General features: G+C 31.3%; 1 protein-coding gene across 1 annotated transcript in view; it reads left to right on the top strand.

Moving 5' to 3' along the window:
* Positions 1-14,572, top strand: part of LOC140039464 (uncharacterized) — a 33,093-nt gene that overhangs the window by 2,573 nt on the left and 15,948 nt on the right. The window contains exons 3-6 of the mRNA XM_072085067.1: positions 856-927; positions 1,128-1,317; positions 1,648-1,854; positions 10,845-10,901. Of these exons, the coding sequence (XP_071941168.1) occupies positions 856-927; positions 1,128-1,317; positions 1,648-1,854; positions 10,845-10,901 (526 nt within the window). The remainder of the gene's footprint in view (positions 1-855; positions 928-1,127; positions 1,318-1,647; positions 1,855-10,844; positions 10,902-14,572) is intronic.

Here is a 14,572-nt window from a genome sequence, read left to right as displayed (position 1 = left end):
ATGATTTTGCTGTCTGAATTAAAAAAAAATGTTTTATAATGTGTTTACAATATTACATGAATAATATGTGCTTGGATAGTATTCTTTAACTACCGAAAATGAAAAGCGTGACCTAAATAGAATAGTCAAGACTGCATCGCGTATAATTGGATCTGCACAACTGCCTTTGGAGAACATAGTTTTGGATTGTCTTCTGAAAAAGGCAGTGGCTATCAAAGATGATCAATTTCATCCGGCCTCTAGTATGTTCCAGTTGATGCGCAGCGGTCGGCGATTTCGTTCTATTAAGGCCAATAAGGCACGATTTACAAATAGTTTCTTTCTAGGATCTATTAGAGCCTTAAACATCATGTAGACACTTTCTTGTAATGTTTTTGTTTTTGAGTTCGTGTTGTGTCCAACAGAGCAAACAGAATTTCTATGTTTTTTTCTTAAAACAAATGATAATAAATGATACTTGACTTGACTTGACTTGACTTGACTTAAAAGTCTAGGTCATGACATTTTCAAATTATTGAGTTCTAAAGCTCTGTCTACAATGTCACACTAGTTTGACAAAAAAGTGTGATGCAGTGCCCAAATATGGTAGTGATATGCCTAAGTATGGTGCTGATATGACATCTTCATGTCCGTATGGGCACATCACATTGTTTTTCACATAAAGTTTGATAGTGTAGACAGAGCTTTTAATAAGTTTTCAGGGATTGTATAATTTATATTTTGAAAACTTTTTTTTATTAAATTCTAAAATGACTGTGTTTCCTACACTTTGTGTTTTGTAAATAATACAATTGACACTTTTATTCTAATGTTTCATTTCAATTTATTAACTTAAAATAATCAATTCTTTAACAGAGGTGTCATCAAGCCTATGTCAGTATTGCTGGACCTTCAAATTTAAACAATCGAGACATTTTTCATTTTGTAGTAAGTATTTGTAGTAACGTTTTCTACTTCATGTCATACTGTATAATCTATTTTAGATATTTCAATTTTTTCTTTTTTATTAAAGGGGTACTTCTACTTTTCTCTTTTTTCGTTTTTTGTTCTTATTTTGTATTTACTGCAATTCAGTCGATAAATTTTCCATACAATTCCAGTAAGGTTTTAATTTTATAATTTTTAAGAGGGAGTTTGATGAGATTCGCAGGTCACCCTGTGAACGGTTTGAAGGGCACAAACATCACCATCGAGCACCTAAGCAAATACAAAAAAGGTCAAAGAAAACTCTAGAAAAGCCTGAATTTTGGCATTGGAGGGGCAGAACAGAGCCAGTTATACGAAGGTTTTCAAAAGTAAAGATGTGTCTTCCAGCAGGTATGTATTGTCAGTTTTTAGCAATATTAGTTCTACACTGTAGTAGCAATGCATCTTATGCACAGATTTTATGCATGTTTGTTATTTTCTTTCTTAAGCTCAGATGTTTACACTATCAAAATGTGGAGTGCCTAAATATGGACATGATGATGTCATATCACTACAATATTTGGACATATCACTACCATATTTATCAAACTAGTTTGATAGTGTAGACAGAGCTTTACACTCTTAAAAAAGTAGTACCTCTATAAATTGCATTGTCTGCCAGACTTTCTGAAAGTATGAGTTACACCCATTAGCCTGATTTTGATATATTTATTTTATTAGGTAGTAATTCCTCCTCTTCTAAATCATGTATGTGTGCATTCTCCACACGTGGCAGAATATCCATCACACTTCCAGTACCATCTCCATCTTCTTCACCTGACTCATATGCAGATTCATGTAGGAGTGACACCTGCGCACCTGATTTCTCACCGCATTCATTCTTGTCTGAGCTTTCTTCTTTGTCACCGTTTTCTTCAACATTCAACCGTAAGTTATCACTTTGTCATTCACCATATGATTTTCATTTTTCTACATTGCACTGCATGATTCTTTTCTTATTTACACCAAGGAAGTTTATTCACCCCTGTATGTCTGTCTGTCTGTCTGTCTGTCTGTTTGTTTACAAGATACTGTACAAGTTACTTTAACATTCTTCTTTTAATTATTGTAATATGTAAAGAGAGTTTAACAGTATGCACTATAATAGAAAGGCACTAAAAAAAGAAACAAAATAATGTTTAGCATGTTTTAATAAGTGATGGAAAACATTTTAATGCAATTATTCTTAACTATTTCTTAATTTTATCATTTAAATCTAAGATATAATAGCCATTTTATTTTTCCTTGTGAGTGCCTTATTTCATATACTGCCCTCTGCCTCCTGGCAGGTAAATTATGAATTACTGTAATAAAAAGATAATTATGATGATGGAATTTTATATAACACCATATCCACAATAGCTCATGTCACTGTTGACTTAGATATTACACTTTTTAACTACATGCTTCTACTACCCGAAGGTAGTAAATATTGTTGTGAATATTGTTGTGAATATTGTTGTGAATATTGTGAATATGAATGTGATAGTTATATAAGAAATGAATAGGCTTTGTTTAAAAGTTTATGCATTTGCTTTCCAAAGCATATTCAACTTTTATTAGGTACTGTAATACCAATTTCCTAAAGCGCTGTATACACTATCAAACAAGTTTGACAAAAAAGTGTGATGTGCCTAAATATGGTAGTGATATGACATCATCATGTCCATATATAGGCATATCATATTTTTTGTCACATAAAGATTTATAGTGTAGACAGAGCTTTAGAGAAAGTATGTTTGCTGCCCTCTGTACCATCTTCCTCATCCTAAACATGACTATTGTTACTGAATTTAGTAACAAATGAAGAGTTATTATAAATACTAGAGCAACAAGGAAAGTAGGTTGAAGTCATGTACCTCAGTCACTATATTCACACGTCCCTAAGGATACAATTAAAACACAATCATTTCTTGTTGACATCCAAATTTCTCCCTAATGTCCATCAGATTAATTTCAAATTAATTGAATCCTCCAAAAGATGACTTCTAGAACAAAATGTTTGTGGTGAAATTCCTAAAGGGTTTGGAAGACCACTGCGAAGAGAATAAATCGTCTAAAAAGATCGACCACCAGGTAATATAAGTAGCGAACTTATGCATTTTTTTCAACTTCACACATATAGTTCATTATATCTATAACAACATTTACCTTACAGGAAATAGATCGTCTTAATTATTGGAAAGTTTCTATTTAGTTGGTCATAAGAAAAACAAACTTTACCATAATTTTGACATTTAATATTATTATTTGGAATTTTCAATGTCAACTATTTTACCTCTGTGCATTGTTTGTAAACAATTTTGTTAATATTTTCAAGTAAGGACAAACTGTGATATATAGTACAACCATGGAGAAATAAGTTACTTTATTTCTCCATGGTACAACAAACTGTTTAAAGCTTGAAATACTTAAATTGATTAACTTCCATCCAGACACCAAGATCTTATTAAGTCATTTTATAGTGTACCGCCCTCTCTAGTTCAAGTATTAAGTGGGGCAAAAGGTGAAGATAGGTTGCAAAGAAAAATATAATTAATATATTTAAATGTTTATCTTAATTTAAATTGGCAGTTAATTTGCCCACAGGTGCTCTTTAATAAAGGTTAATTGTTGTCATGGTGATAACGGTACACTTTGTTCTCATTAGATGTTTAAAATGTCTGTAAAGTGTTAAACATAGCAGATGCAACAGACACCGTAACTACCCGACATGTCATCCTACTCGTGTGTAGTAATTAAATTTAAATGATATTATTCTAAAACAAGTATCCATACGAATACATGAATAAGAGAATTCTAGTTGTTTTCAGCTGTGTTTGTGTATTTTTGGCAATCGTTAACCTTCCCATGACCTCTTCCAGGTTATTTTTTTTTTTAGTCTTTTTTGTATTCAATTCATTGATAAAAGATGTGACATTACTTACAATCTTTTAGATCAATATCTTAATGTATATTAAGGACTAAAAATAACCCTTTGAATCGATTTTTCTTTTAATTGGCTTGTTTAATTTGCACATCTGTGTTCCTAAATAAACATTAAGCTATATATTGCATTTAGTTTCCAAATTTGAATGATTAATTAATTTTTCTGAAGGGATTTTTATTTTAAATGTTAATGTGCTTTATACATAGTAATACAGCTGACATAATTGTTTTTCATGTTTTTCCACCTCACAAAAAAAACCCACAAATATAAAGCAAGAAAAACAGATTGTTATATGTAGAGAATATTTAGGACAGGGAAGCAATAATATTTAATATTAATAGTCGGTCAAAAATAGATATCAAAATCTAGTTTATAGTTTCATTTTTAGATGTTAAACGTGTGCCCCTATTGTTATCCTAGGACCACCCTTAGAAGTGTTAAACGTGTGCCCCTATTGTTATCCTAGGATCCACCCTTAGAAGTGTTAAACGTGTGCCCCTATTGTTATCCCAGGATCACCCTTAGAAGTGTTAAACGTGTACCCCTATTGTTATCCTAGGATCCACCCTTAGAAGTGTTTAACGTGTGCCCCTATTGTTATCCTAGGATCACCCTTAGAAGTGTTAAACGTGTGCCCCTATTGTTATCCTAGGACCACCCTTAGAAGTGTTAAACGTGTGCCCCTATTGTTATCCTAGGATCCACCCTTAGAAGTGTTAAACGTGTGCCCCTATTGTTATCCTAGGATCACCCTTAGAAGTGTTAAACGTGTACCCCTATTGTTATCCTAGGATCCACCCTTAGAAGTGTTTAACGTGTGCCCCTATTGTTATCCTAGGATCACCCTTAGAAGTGTTAAACGTGTGCCCCTATTGTTATCCTAGGATCCACCCTTAGAAGTTGGTTTTAACTAACACTAATTAAGGTTTTCAGGATTCGCCCTTAGAAGGTGGTTTACTGACGTTAATTAAGGTTTTTATCTGAATGCGTCTGGAATCAACATTTCCAAAATCTAATTATGATCTTAGGTGTCTTGCTACACAAATGCAATTACCGGTAATATCCGCACAATTCCTTCCATCTAATAAGGATTTCTATACAACATCAGTAGAGTTGTTTTTATAATTTAACTTCTAACAACTAGTACAAGACCTTTATGGTTTTAAAGAATGGCACCAGGTGAGGAGACTAACCAGAAACATGTTCCTATAATTACCAACAAGTCTTTCCTGACGATCTTTATCTTAAAGTTTACAAAGGTCATGGAAAGGTACAAAACTGAAAGTTAGTTAGGAAATTACAATGCAGTTTGAAATGAGTCCTAGATACCTGTAGAATATACACCTGTAGAAAGCACCAACAACGCTCAAACTAGGATGTTGGCAAAACAATAAACATAAGAAAAACATTTTCTTTATGTCTAATAGTGATGCACAAACAGCGTGATCCTGGGCCAATGGGGATTTAGCAGAACAAAATTTAAAGTCTTCACATGTTGTGGGATATCATTTTATTTAGTTAGTAAAGTTCGCGGTATACTTTGTTCTGAAAACTTCAATTTTCATCAGTCTTTTCCAAACTATATATATATGTTGTACCGCAACCTTTATATCAACATACTGATTTCGCCATGCAAATCTTTAAACAATATATTCTTATCAAAACAGTATATTATCAATAAGTGAGACTGACTGCCATCCATTCTGTTCAGGTACATAATTCTTTATATTAAACAATATGTTGAATATATTTAGCTTCTGGTTGGTGACATCTTGTGGGGATGGATTCAATTGTGGTAATTAATATTGTGCATGACTGATAGCGTTGCTAATTAACCTCATTTTAACGGCTATGTTCTATTATTAACAAATTCTTAAAATAGCCTTTTATATAAAAAAATGTTAATTTCTTCAGTTTTAAACTAAACATTTTAAATTCAGTAAATCTAGGTTGAGACATACAAAAGTATTACAATGATTTTTTCTAATTTCTTTTTGTACCTAATGAGATTTCTCAACGCAAAAGGATTTAAAGCAAAATCTCATGGATGACTTTTGTATTTTTTGTTTGATGTTTGAATCCCCCCGAGCTTTTTTATTCTGGACAAATCCTCTCAAAAATTTATTAGAGAACATTGCTGCATGTCACTTTTGACATTGAAATGTTACTGTTTTTTGAGCTGTAAATTACATCCGTAGTAAATTACAGTCTTTTATGCACAAACTACAGATAAGTCAGACTATATAACATAATGATAAGTTGATAGTCATTTATACATAAAGAAGGCAAAAAAACAAACTTGAATTAGGCTGTCATCTCAAATGAAAAGAAATATAACTGCTATAAAGTGTTATCTGATTTTTAGTAGTAAGATATTTATACTGTTTGATGGTCATAAATCAAGATTTAAGATATTGCCTTGAAGACAGAATTATAATTTCATATTCGGGAATTTCCCTAATTTTTTTCCTTTTCAGCTATATTTATTACTAAGTAAAGATGTTATGATTTGATAGTATTTAAGATTAAGATTTAAAAATTGCCTTCAAATACAATATGCTTTACTCATAGTTCTGGATTCTTGATTGTTTCATCTTAGTTTATTTTTAGCATTAGATAGTATTTAATCAAGGCTTGAAAACAGTGATTTTTTTCTGTTTTTTTCTACTGTGTATTGAATGTGATATAAAAGAGAAGAAACAACCAAATTTAGAAATGTTAAAATAGCAGAGATGAGACAGACTGCGATGAGGATAATGTTACAATTTTCATTGACTTTAAGTCCAGCTAATAAACTACTATTACACTAAGCTTTTTCAAAGATGCAATTAAGGGAAGAGTGCAAATGAGACCATGAGAATGTCGTGTTCAACAACACTTAGTGCTAATATTGCTCATGGCGTTTCCATGGAGTTTTCATTTATCTCTGCGGAAATTAGTGCTTAGGTTATAAATGTAGCATTATTCAAGTTAAGCCATTCTAAACGCCATCAAGTTTTAACTTAACAGTTCTGAATTTACAAATATACAGTACATGCTTTTTTTGCACTTTGTTATAGTTTGGTTTTCCTATTTTATGATTTCTATTATTTATTCATTATTTAGTTAATTATATAAATTCTATTTATTAATAATTATCTATAGTATAATAATACATTTTCATTTTACTGTCTTCTCAAACAGTGTCCCTAATAATTGTTGTATTTAGAATAAAATAAATTATTCCTATATTTTTGTAGTCCCTACTGATCAGCTTTGGCTGGTAAAGCTTTTGCTCTCGTCTTATACAGTAGAAACAAAACATAATCAGTTTTATATTTAATTAAGAACAAAATTACAAGTAAGAGTGACGTCTTTGAACATTTAAAAACAAAAACAAGCTGTAAATATTTTTATTATGCTACATTGTTTACGATACATCTTAATTAAAGGGATTGTTTTAGTTTATTATTATACGGGAAAAATAAAAAAAGAATGATGTCATTATGACTAGTAGTGATGTATTAAAAAGTTAAAATAAACATTAAGTTTATTATACTGATAGCTATTGACATTTAGCTACTAGATGAAGTAAAGTATATTTAGTAATGTAGCGGAAGACAATGTGTGATTCATTTGATGGATAGTATAGCTAATTGACAGTTAGCTGATGGAGTGTTAATTAACAATGTTTGTTTATCCCAAAGGGTTATCATCAACGTGTGTGCATCATCTTGAATCATTCGTGTCAATACCATGATTATTGGTACCTCAATGCAATAAGGATAAGGATTATGTAATAGTTATTTCAATATTGTTGATTATATAATAATTGTTTATAAGGAAACTACAGTAAATAATGGCCAAGAAGGAACTATAGTACAGTATATATGCTCCCACCTCACCTGCCAAAAGTTAAACCTCCTTCATAAGTGCTTCCATGTCTATCAAAATTGATGTTACAAAAAGTGTGATGTGCCCATATATGTACATGATGATGTCATACCACTACCATATTTGGGAATATCACTACCATATTTGGGCACATCACACGTTTATGATATTTTTTTATCTTCATGTGGCTGTTACTGGGTAAAAGGGAACATGCTATTGTTTGTTTTGTGTGTTTTCTTAGTGATTAAGAATAAGAACACATCAACAAATTGAAACCTTATTGTTTTGTTATAGTCTTCAACAAGCAACGCACTATATTGGAAGACATCAAGGTCTATCTTCCATCAAATTGCATTGATAGAATAAACGACAATGAATGTATAGGTTCCATTTTTCAATCTAGGTTAATGTATAAATAATGTTATAAATAAAAATGATTTCTAAGTGATCTACTTCCTCACGTTCCTTTTTACTCGTTAAACTAGTTTTTTTAATCACTTAAACATCTTGTCCTAGTTTTTTTTAAACAGTGATATTTTTTCTAATAAACACATTTTACTGAAATGTCATATTATTTTACTGAAATGTCATAGTTTAAACATTGTGTCACTTTAAATATTCCTTGTTAGCATGATTAACAGCCAACTCATATACCCTTAAATGTTTCTTAAGCGTGACTAACACCCGATTCATGTACCCTTTAACGTTCTTTAAGCGTGACTAACACCCGATTCATACAGTATCTTCATGTACTGATTGCGTTAATAAGCGGATCTGATTATCCCTAAATGATGGAGCAATAAGATTGAAGTTTTTTCAGTGATTCACACTTTAATGGTTTTAAGCTTCTAGGCTATATGACTTATACCATATATTATTGTATCATCTTTATGTCATGTATGAGGTACTGATTTAGAGATTGAGAAATATTATCTTTTATACACTCATAGTTTAAATTGTTGTTAACACGGTTATTTCTGACTGATAAACAGAAATTACATAAAATATATTTTACATAGTATATGTATATTTGATATCAGGATCAGGTTTACAAAATAAATATAAATTTAAGTTTGATAATTTATAATCGCATCATTTGTAAAATAATAGAGAGCAGTGAAAAAAAATGTACAGTAAATTAACACAGAAAAAGAAGTACATATACTGTACATAACATAATATTAATATGAATGCTCAAGGCACGTAAAGTTATCAAACATACAGTATTATTACATGTAATTAAAGATGTTAAAAGTTTATACAATTTTAGATATTTTTGAAAAGTTATGGTGCTATAATACTGTATAAATGGATTTTGTGAAAATGAAACTCTCCATCTTCAATTTTTTTTTAAGGAATATAGTGTATCAACCCTGTACCATCATAAACCTCTTTTTACGATTGTGAGTCATTCGTTGCATTAATGTTCTTTTAGGGTCATCTTTATTTAATGCAGTAGATTATGATAAATGTCAATTAAATCTAGTTTGATGGAAACACTTGTTAATTTGATTGGCAGATTATATCTTTATTTGCACTTTGAGTCTAGTAAAGTAATATATATGCTGTGCATCACAAAGTAATAGATATTATTAAAATAGAGATATTATTATTATTACATTTTTTTTTCTCTTGGTTTATTTAAGTTTCTCCAGCATAAGTGCATTCAACTCTTGTTATTACATAATAATGTGTCTTATGAAAATAACATTGAATTGATCAATCCAGTAGAGTAAAGCTTGTTTTCCAGTCAACGTTATTCGATGCTATTATCATTAATCGTTATCATGTGATAGGGGTAAAATTTGATTTCTAGCGTTCAATGTTTACATAGAAGATCGCTGATTATTAACATCGAAAAAACTTAACGTGGAACTGGAAAACAGGCTTTTGGCTACAAAGTGGTGCAAAAACAAATAGGAGTTTATTCATGTTTAATGCAGTAAATTTCCAAAAGAAAGTTCTTTTTCCTGTTTTTGCACCAGAGTTTGCATAAACTGTATCTCAAACATAAAGCTCTTTAACTTTGTTTGACAAAAAAAATGATGTGATAATGTCATATCACTACCATCTTTGGGCATATCACTACCAACCATATTTGGGCACATCACACTTTTTTTGTCAAACTAGTTTGATAGTGTAGACAGAGCTTAAAAGTGTATTGGATAAATATAAAATCTGAATTCATATTTTATTCATTATAAATATTGTTAGATCAGAACTATTGTTTTCAAATGTAGACAATATTGCCAATTGGGCGTGTATGAGATTACTTAATTAGCCGAGAACTAGATTTTAAATCCACCCATCTATATCTTGACGATCCTATACATTAGGGGTCAGTACAGTGCGTACGTTCCAGACAGATACCGGGAGAACCCACATTTGCTATATTACCCAATTCCCGCAGGACCTGACCCTTAAATTCATAAATCCTCAAATACAAAGGAATTTTGCGAATTCATTCCTTGATTCTTTAGCAAAATTATTTCACTAACTTTTTTGATACACAATAATAATGGTACATTTCTGCAATTATTTAGTTTTCTTTTCTAAACTTACAAAAATGTAATCTCTATTACATTGACCTTTCCCTAGGGTCACCAGCTTAGTATGATTCACCGATAATTGTCCTTTTTGCAACTGTATATACCCTAGGCTGTGACTGTCTATCCCCTTAAGGTGTTTTTCTGATTGTGTTTACCCCTATGGTTGGGCTTATGTAGGATGTTGTGTTCCATATTACCAGGACTTACCCTGGATGCAAACTATGCCATCAAATGAAGGTCATTTAAGCTTTGTCTACACTATCAAACTAGTTTGACCAAAAAGTGTGCTTAAATATGGTAGTGATGTGCCTAAATATGGTAGTGATGTGCTTAAATATGGTAGTGATGTGCTTAAATATGGTAGTGATGTGCTTAAATATGGTAGTGATATGACATCATCATGTCGATATATGGGCACATCACATTTTTTGTCACATAAAGTTTGATAGTGGAAATAGAACTTAATAACATAATTTGTTTCAAATGAATGATAAATTTACAATATAAAAAACTTTGTTTAATTTCAGCTGTTTCTCCGTCAGAGAGCCGAGTGTCTGCTAACAGTGTGACAACAACAACTAGCGGTAAGACATTATCATGCTGTTTCAATGTGTTATTTCCCTGTAGAAGACATCCTACTTCCTGTTTATTCTCTACTTCCATAGCTTAAAGTAACCATAGCAACAGTTGTCAACCTTTGTTGCCAAGTCATTCACTTCCTTATTTTAGGGCAATTCTGGCAGAATTGTTATTTGTTGGTAACATTTATAATGTTTTTGTATTTTTTTGTCTATTATACATGTTTGTAAAGTTGTATTTCTCAGATGTCTCTAGATTTCTCCCGGAAGCCTCCCGAATTGTTATCCAATCTCCTGATCTCCAGAAAATTTGGTTATAGATAAAAACATTTTTCAAACCCACGTTTAATGTTTTACTGTCTGAATTCTGTTTTTTAAAAAGTTATTTCTGTATTTAATACATATTTACTTCCGATTAGTTGCTAGAATGCGTGACACACCTCTGGTAAACATTGAAATGGCGATTGCGCGACGTATTTTGTGATGAATTTGACTAGTGCGTCAAACTTTGTTACAAAAATATTTAAACCTCCCGAAATTGTTAACTTGTTAAGTTGCTAAAATGCGTTATCCTGTACAAACCACAATTAAATTAATTTTGATTGATGAAAAATATTATTCAATATCGCTTGGTGGTTTCTCTCTTTTCTTATTGGGATTCTTTTTGATAAAATAATATTTAAAAATACAAAAACTTGAAGACATTGCCTTTTTGAACACTAGAGGTGAATAAACTGAACATATTAAATAGTTTATGACATTTTACAAGAAATGAGACGGAAATTCATTTATAAAAAATATTTTTCCAAATGTCTTTAAAAGCTTGCCTGTGAGATGCGATACCCTTTTGACACAAAAAGGAAAAAACTCATAAAAATCATATTTAAAAAAAATCTATTTCTCATCAGTGTCTTGTTTTTGAGACAGTTTATGTTATAATAAATGAATGAATTAGCCTAAGCCATGCTTCCCTATTCAACATTGATAACATTTTGACACAAATGTTCTAAAAAGTTTATCAAAATAGGAACTCATTATGCAGTAGTTTATAATGTGACGTCAATTTTCCACAGTAGTTAATCGGATCAACATGTATTTTGTTGTATCGTTTGTCAAACTTAATGGAATACAGTTTGTCCGTTGCGCGTTGATGTACGTAGCCATCAATTACCGAACACGATAATGTGTCTTCAATCTTGCGCATCAGGTTTCGTTTTAAATCTATCATTTTTCCCCAAAATCATATATCAAACTAATGCTTGTATTGACAAAGTATTAAGTGGAATTCTCATGTGTTATACCTCCCTTGTTGTGAGTAGATAATATTTTGTAAATCACTTTGTTGTGGTTATATCACCTGTGTCTGATTGAGTGGAGTCTTTGCTAATCATTCTCTATAAAGCTCTGTCCACATTATCAAAATCATTGGACAAAAATAGTGTGATGTGACCAAATATGGTAGTGATGTGCCCAAATATGTGATTATTGTGTCCATGTCTGGGTACATCACTTTTGTTGTCACATAAAATTTGGTAGTGTAGACAGAGTTTAAGACATAATAAAAAGCAACTGAAACAAAGCCTTTCTGGGCTATGAGGTGCAAGTTGCTCTTAACTATTGAACCTACTGCTTTGTCTTGTTATCTGCCATTTGGCAGGACGTCCATGACAGTTTTCTTTCTCCATGCTTCTCTACTGCTTTGTCTTGTTATCTGCCATTTGGCAGGACGTCCATGACAGTCTTCTTTCTCCATGCTTCTCTACTGCTTTGTCTTGTTATCTGCCATTTGGCAGGACGTCCATGACAGTCTTCTTTCTCCATGCTTCTCTACTGCTTTGTCTTGTTATCTGCCATTTGGCAGGACGTCCATGACAGTCTTCTTTCTCCATGCTTCTCTACTGCTTTGTCTTGTTATCTGCCATTTGGCAGGACGTCCATGACAGTCTTCTTTCTCCATGCTTCTCTATTTAGTGCCTCTTCTTCCGAATATGTATTTTTATTTTTTAATCACTATCAATCATAGCTATCATTTAATCACTATCAATCATAGCTATCATTTAATCACTATCATAGCTATCATTTAATCACTATCATACTGTAGCTATCATTTAATCACTATCATAGCTATCATTTAATCACTATCATAGCTATCATTTAATCACTATCATAGCTATCATTTAATCACTATCGTAGCTATCATTTAATCACTATCGTAGCTATCATTTAATCACTATCGTAGCTATCATTTAATCACTATCATAGCTATCATTTAATCACTATCATAGCTATCATTTAATCACTATCATAGCTATCATTTAATCACTATCATAGCTATCATTTAATCACTATCATAGCTATATCATTTAATCACTATCATAGCTATATCATTTAATCACTATCATAGCTATCATTTTCCTTCCTCTTTCTGTTTTACCTTTATATCTTCCTTCTATCACAAATTGCAATAATCCACCTTCTCAAATTCTATGTCCAATCGATTGTTTTTGCTTCACCGCTATCCTTTTTTTATTATCATTATTGAACATTAAATTTATTTTCATTTAATAATTAGAAATAAGAATATTGTAATAATTCATTCTAAATACATTCATTATTCATTATTATTATTAGAGTGGAGTTGTGGCTTGGTGGTTATGATGCTTGGCTACCATTTAAAGGGTTCTGGGTTTAAGTCCCATGTCAGGTTTTTTTCTACGGACAAAATTACAACTCCACTCCACTTTGTTTATGTAGAGCATCTTGTGTATAATGTTTGTCTTGTGAACCTCTGAGCATCCCTAATGATCAATAAATATGGTAACAAAAAAAATAAAAAAATATTATACTCTGTTGTCATGTGATTATGTGTGGCAGAGTATATCTTCCAAATTCCAAATTGATTTTTTTTACTTAAAAAATAATGTTTCTTGCTTTTCTAACAAACTTTGTTATGGAAATATTTTGCAAAAATAATTGCTATTCTCCTGACTAAGGTTAACAAGTTCATAATTTCACAAGAGAGTAAAATTCCTATCAACAATGATGCAAAATTGTGCTTTTTTGAAAATGCTTTTTAAAGATATGTCCAAACATAAATTGAATTAATAATTTCACGCTGGGAATTAAAAGGTTATATTTAATATGGAAAAAGGCTACCTTTTAAGTAACACTGTACATGCCTACACATGGTTATGTCCACCTTCTTCTTGATGGGTTCAAAACTGAGTTAATACACAATATTTTTTAAAAAATAAAACGCTTTTAAATCATTAATAATTGAAGATGAGTACATTTTAAGTTGTTTACTGCCCTATGACCTTATCACAATAATTAAAATGGATTTTTTCCTACGAAGAGTTGTTTTTCGTCTGTAGTTCAAAAACTGGGAGGAACGTTTCTAAGGTTTGATAACACACCCTCCCAAAAAGATAATATCACATTAAATTATCAATTGCTTTGCTCATGGCCATTTGTGATGTGAGGAAGCAGCTTGTCATTCCCATGTCTTCTATTCATTAAAAACGTTCATTTTGAAAGCCATATCAAATTCATATTAGAGTCGCACCCTTCTATATGATTGTGTTTATGGATCAAAAGTGTACAGGAAACATTTGTAATATAGATACCATGGTTGTCACTTTATTATCTTCTGTTAACAGATGGTGTGGAATGTGTTG

This window comes from Antedon mediterranea, chromosome 2 (genome assembly GCF_964355755.1).
Source record: "Antedon mediterranea chromosome 2, ecAntMedi1.1, whole genome shotgun sequence".
Classification (NCBI taxonomy): Eukaryota; Metazoa; Echinodermata; class Crinoidea; order Comatulida; family Antedonidae; genus Antedon; species Antedon mediterranea.
This window is presented reverse-complemented; position numbering and strand designations above follow the sequence as displayed.